This window comes from Anopheles gambiae, chromosome 3 (genome assembly GCF_943734735.2).
Source record: "Anopheles gambiae chromosome 3, idAnoGambNW_F1_1, whole genome shotgun sequence".
NCBI lineage: Eukaryota > Metazoa > Arthropoda > Insecta > Diptera > Culicidae > Anopheles > Anopheles gambiae.
In genome coordinates, this window is record NC_064602.1 from 59,706,040 (window position 1) to 59,712,136 (window position 6,097).

The 6,097-nt window shown below is 39.7% G+C and overlaps 2 protein-coding genes across 2 annotated transcripts; one reads left to right on the forward strand and one right to left on the reverse strand.

Annotated features, from left to right (window-relative positions):
* Window positions 1-2,201: 2,201 nt before the first annotated feature.
* Window positions 2,202-3,656, reverse strand: LOC133394033 (uncharacterized). The gene is made up of 3 exons (XM_061662397.1): window positions 2,857-3,656; window positions 2,673-2,784; window positions 2,202-2,591 (listed from the first exon to the last, which is right to left on the reverse strand). The coding sequence occupies exons 1-3, from the start codon at window positions 3,654-3,656 to the stop codon at window positions 2,376-2,378; spliced, it is 1,128 nt and encodes a 375-aa protein (XP_061518381.1). The 3' UTR covers window positions 2,202-2,375.
* A 439-nt stretch (window positions 3,657-4,095) lies between these two features.
* On the forward strand, window positions 4,096-5,251 carry LOC3291096 (peritrophin-44). Its single transcript, XM_061662405.1, has 2 exons — window positions 4,096-4,787; window positions 4,923-5,251. Exons 1-2 carry the CDS (start codon window positions 4,203-4,205, stop codon window positions 5,154-5,156), a joined length of 819 nt encoding a protein of 272 aa, XP_061518389.1. The 5' UTR covers window positions 4,096-4,202; the 3' UTR covers window positions 5,157-5,251.
* The last annotated feature ends 846 nt before the right edge of the window (window positions 5,252-6,097 follow it).

Here is a 6,097-nt window from a genome sequence, read left to right on the forward strand (position 1 = left end):
GATTTGGAAACTTATAAAATCATTTTCCTGGGTGTTTTGTCCAATAATTCTCACAAAATCTTGCCTCACACTTCCTTCGCCATTTGTATTTAGAAAAGTTGTTTACATCGAAGCAGCAGTGAACAGAGCTTACTTTGACAGAAGTGTTCGCCTCACTGGTAAATGGCAGTACTTTCGTGTGGGACACTTTTGTAACGCCAGTGTCACGTCGGTTTGTCGGTGGTTTTACCCGCTACATTTTACATCTTCCAAAATCAGATCTAACAGATCAAGGTACGCAACTACTTCTTCTTCTGTTAGGCGTAACGTCCTACGCGGACATGCCGGCCTATACAGGCTTTCGAGACTTAATTCATTACCACACAGCTGGATAATCAATCCTTGCTACGGAGAGACGGTCCATTCTAGGTTTGAACCCAAGACGGGCATGTTATTTAGTCGTACGAGTTGACGACTGTACCATGAGACCGCCCCTGCGCAGGTATCTGCAACTTGTATCTGCTAAAAAATTGACTTGAACGAGTTTAGGCAAAACACTGCCGTAAAAAGAGAAATGAAAACGATGGAAGCATCTTTAGGCAAGTTTGAGAGGATGCACAACAAAACGCGTAATCGCAACAAAACTAATCGAGCTGGAAAATATTCAAATTTGTTGTACAATTACGTTTTAAGTAAGGGCATAATTTTCCCTAATACTTCCTTTACAGCGACCATGTCGTATTGCTAATGTCTTAAAGCAAAGTTGAGCAACCTTTTCGATCTGTGTGCCACTTGCCTGCTATCCACAAATGTTCATGCAAATGCTTAATTTATTTGTGTTTGACTTTGTAATACTGATATTTTCTACACTGCGCGAAATTAAAATAGTACCATAATGGTTTTTTTTGCAATAATTGTTGATTTACCTTACCTTATTATGATTTGTTTTATTTCAGAATGTTAAAATATCATGTTTTACAACATTGAAGGACATTACTTCAATAAATTGATCGGGCATTTGTCGATAATACTGGAATATTCCTATAAACAGGATGGAAATATAAATAGCATAATTTGGACTTTTGACAAATTTTTGCTTGTAGCATATCAAACATATATTTTAAATACATAATGAACATTTTATTAATGAAAAACATGTGGGCAAAAATATTCATTACAGCGAGTGATACTCGATCTGATCTTAATGCTCACCAATAAGGGTTTTTAGCATGCCTCAGTTATTTGTTTTTATCTGATTTCATAAAATAATAACAAACAAAGAAAACACCAAACTATTTTTCGGGCGTTAGAGCTGGACAGCATGCTGATCACTTGATCATAGAAATAAGCTTGTCAAAAATACAGCTTGAAGTAATGCGGTGCATGCTTGTAACGACATTTTTATTTTTAAACTGTTTCTAGGCCTACTTGAGTGTCAAACTGGTTATAGTATTTCTAGTATGTTGGTTCATTTTACGACATTTTATGTATTTAGAATATGCAAACTGTCTTCACAGTCGTAATAAACCTGTACCATATAAATTTTTGCATTAAATCTTTTTTCCTACGGCAGATGCTGCGATCAGTACAATACTGGTAGTCTAACAAAAACGGGCTTCTTTTTGAGTTACACTTTTTTCTGATGATGACTACTCAAAACTGAATCATAACTTAAATGAAATTTAAAAAAATAAAGAAAACAGAAAGCTGTTTTTACGCAGTGGTGCTTTGTTTATTTCGCTACTGTTTTTAAGAACCGTTCAGTACAATTGAGAAATATCCCAATGATATATTACATAAATCAACTTAAAAGGCATGAAACAGGTAATTTAAACATTCTGAAACGAAAAAATCGTAATCTGGTAGTTCCACATTTTTTGCAAAAAAAATAAATAGGTGGTGCTATTTTAATTTTACGCCGTGTATGTTCTATACATATGATAGTTTCTACTGGAGAAAGCCTTAATTTACCCGGGAAAAAACTAGGCGTAAATACCCTATGATTTTTGCCGAAATTGAAAATATTCGATTTGGTACATCCCTGGCTACGAGTCCAATCAATTAACGTCACTGATTGCTTAGTCCATTTGGGATAAGCCAGACCTAGACAGACTACTGTTGTTTGTGCTAAGAACTAAAAAAAGAGTTAACCTTTTGCTCTTGTTGGTTTTCCAGCTGGAGTCACTGAATGAAGTTTGAAATAATACTATTAGTCGAATAGATAGACAGACAATGTTTCTATGATTAAATTTATTCATTTCGATTATCGTTATGCCGGCATTTCTTGTATTTGCACCCCTGTAATGTTTGTTCGCATGTGAGTAACCCTTTCCTCACAAAAAGCTTGCAATGTGTAAACATTTCTAAAACAATATATATTTTCATATTTACGTATACTATTGCTGTACTTCACACGACACAACTTCTGCTAAGTTGCATTGAGCTCGATCTGTATCGAAATAAAGACCCGCGGGGCACTGTCGCGCCCAAAGCCGCCCGTTAAGACATCGGTAATACACATCGCACATCGTAGGATGGCGTATTTTGATTAATTCATTTTCTCCCGTGCACTGCAAGATTACCCCTTGAGGTGGGGCGGGGAGTCGTTCGCGCTGTGTTTTATAAAATAGGTAAATTAAAAATTGATTGTTTCATACACAGTGGTAGGTAGGTGAGAATGTTATGTCGCTTACCACACAAGGATTATCCATGTCTTCGACGATACACCAACCATTCTCGGCATCGTAGATTGTACCTGGCGCGCAGAACCGTTCTACTGTCATGTTGCCAATGCATATGTAATATCTGTAGTGGCAAATAAAGATAAGGTTGATATAGTGAATAGTCTTACATTGTAACTTTGTTTTTTTCGCAAACCTTTGGCAGGAGTTTATGCTGGCTATATTTATTTGGCTGCCCTCGGGATTGTTCTGACAAATGTAATCCAAACACTCTGCTTGGTCTGGCGAGTCGCAGACGGACAGTATGGGATTGTGGTGTAGTCCGGCCGGGCATACTTCGGTGGCAATGTATTGCCTATCCAAACACACAATGTATGAACTGCACTCTCCGGGATATGCCAATTCCACTAACGAATCCGTAGATAGTGCTGCACAAAGTGCGGCTAAGTCTGGCCCCTGCTGGACGGTGGTGGTATCTATCGCTGCGGTCGAAGTAATTTCTTCGGTAGTTGTAATTGGTTGCGTGGTGGTATCTGTTTCATCCGTTGTAGTCGAAGTTTCGTCAGTGCTTAAATCGGTCGTTGTTTCCGCAGGATTTGTTACCATCGTGGTGTCTGCATCGTTCGTCGTAGTATCGGCCAGGGCTGTCGTAGTATCCGGCATGGTCGTCGTTGTCGTTTGCGGACATGGCGGGGGCTCGATTTGACAGTCCACATTGCTTTCATCGTCACATTTAAGTGTGTCTGGATTGAAGAGCATCCCATCCGGACAGCACATCTTTATGCCGATAGCATTGAAACAGGAAACGTAAATGCTACAGTCTATATCGCTTGGCTCCGAGGTCCATTCTAGGGTGGGATCGTTTTGGCAGGGCACAGTTACGACTGCCTCTGGGAAGCATTGTCTCAGTTCTGGGCAACTTTGTGCAACTTTTAACAACAAACCCACAACTACAATGAGTCTCTGCAACTTTGCTCTCCAACGTCCCGTGACCATGTTGTTCAGTGGCTGCTGAAATGGATACTAAATGAGGTGCCCTTCACTGAAGGTAGCGCAGTGGTAAGACCTACACTTTCGTAGACACGATAAGTGTGAATGAACACATGAACGTTTCATTGACTAATGCTTTTATCTTATCCGTGGTTTAACACAATTCGTTGTCGCGGGACCAAAAATTCCTAACGCCAACCCTATGTTTGGTCTGCACCTGCGTAAGATCCTAGCAGTTCAAACGGTAAATGCGATCGGGTTTAAATGGCTTCCTGTTCCATGGCCACGTAAAACATGGGATTAATCATAATCGCTGTAAAGAAAAGAACATAAAACAACTTTTCAGCCCGGGTGAAATGCAAAAACGCAATATGTCTGTTATCGTCCGACGGATCGACTGATAGGGAGATTATTCGCTGGTGTGATATATGACGGGTATTGAAATACTCGTGAACGTTTCGATTGTGAGCCATTGCTTGCACTCATTTTCGACGGAAGACTAATCAGTGCTAGAGTTTTGCAGCAGCGTAACTATAACTTCTGTCTGGCAACATGAATCGAGTGTGGCTATTAGCTGTATTGCTTGAAATATTGTTGCTGCAAGCAGCACTGTCGAATAACACACGTTGTGCCAATCGGCCAGACGGCGTATTCATAAATGATTTTACCGCTTGTGACGCTTTCTACACGTGTTTGCGCGGAGAGGCCTTCCCAGGCGTATGCCCCATTGGGTTTGTATTCAACGAAGAATTGCAACTGTGTGATCACCCATGGAATGTGAAGTGCTTGATCTGCCCTGAAAGTGACAGTTTTGAGGCAACATTTGAGCCAATCGATGGCGAGTGCACATATTATTCGGTTTGTGTTCAAGGTATTGGCGAACTGCGTGAATGCGCCCAAGGACTTCAATTTGATCCTGTAGAAAAAACATGCGATTTGGCAGAAAATGTGAACTGCGAAATTCCCCTCTGTCCAAATAATGTGAATCCCAACGTACCAATTTCGGTGCCAAATCCATCTGACTGTTCGAGGTATTACATTTGCTTCATGGGTGAAGCATCTGAACGTGAATGTGCACCGACATTGCTTTTTAATCCTGAAACCAGACTGTGCGACTTGGAAGAAAATGTCGAATGTGTAAGTAACCATTGGCAATAAGCTTAAAGAGTTATGCACTGATTAGTTTGAAAAGTTATTGATATTGCTAATATGTACAGAAAATACGTTTGATGCGAATTTATTCATATGTCTTTAATTTACTTTAACCATCAGGAAGAGGGAGTACCATCACCTACATCGTGTCCTCCAACTGGAATTCACTACGTGGGCAATCCAGCAGACTGCGTCTCTTACTTTGTTTGTCTGAACGGAGAAAAGAGTCCTACGCCTGTTAGTTGTGCTGCAGGATTAATATTTGACATAACGGATTCTGTATGCCGTCCTCCCAATGAAGAATCGCGCTGTGCCAATGGAGAAGAACCAACTGTTCCTGCTCTGATGGTATAGAGTGCACGAATCTTAAATGTTAAGTTGTTAATCGACGAATGCGGAAAACTGTACAAAAGTATCATATAAAGTAATTCAATAATTACGTCGTTTCATTGATGCGTTACTTTCATGCCACCGACCGAAACAATTTTTGATTCATTGATATTTATATTCAAAGCAATGCAACCGTTTGACCTGAATAAAATAAATACTAACAACAATTAAGTTTATCCAATTCACATCATTTTGAATGTAAACAGATTTTGATTCACCTGATGCTGACCACGAAATCGCTGTGCTCCTTTGCGCCTCGTGCCAAACTTTTAACCGTTCTAAGATCGCAAAACTCCTTCACCCCCTTGAAATTTTCGTCGTTAACTAATACGCTGACTCCCAATTGGATCCTATAACAGGGTGAGGCAAGCAGATCTTCGTCTTCGTTGCATTGTTTTTCAATCCAATTCGGGCTAGTTCGCGTTTGAGTCTGATGTGCGCTGTCATCTTGAGGATGATGTCATTGGGTAAGCACCGGTAGAATATCATGTCACGGATGTCGTTGTCTAGCCCCTTGTTTCGTATGACGCTTTCGTTGAGTACCTTACCTTAAGAGAGATGATACAAAAACATATTTGCCTCACAGCTATATGTCAGCTATATGTATAGCAATATGTCTGGCTAACACTATTTAATACCAAAAGCTGGTATAAAATCATCTCCGAGCAGGTAACCATTTTTTAAAAAACCAGCCAACAATAATTTCTTCTCGAAAATTTTAATTTTAAAATATACATGTCAGCATTGTTTTCATTCTCTAAACAAAAGTCTTCAGAGTGGACTCAATAAGGAGATGCTGTATTTTACATCAACAGATTGCAATCAGATGCAATTGTCGTATCAGTTCCCTTTTGTTATTTGATTATTTATAATTCAACGGACCACTTGGCCCTCTCGAAACATCT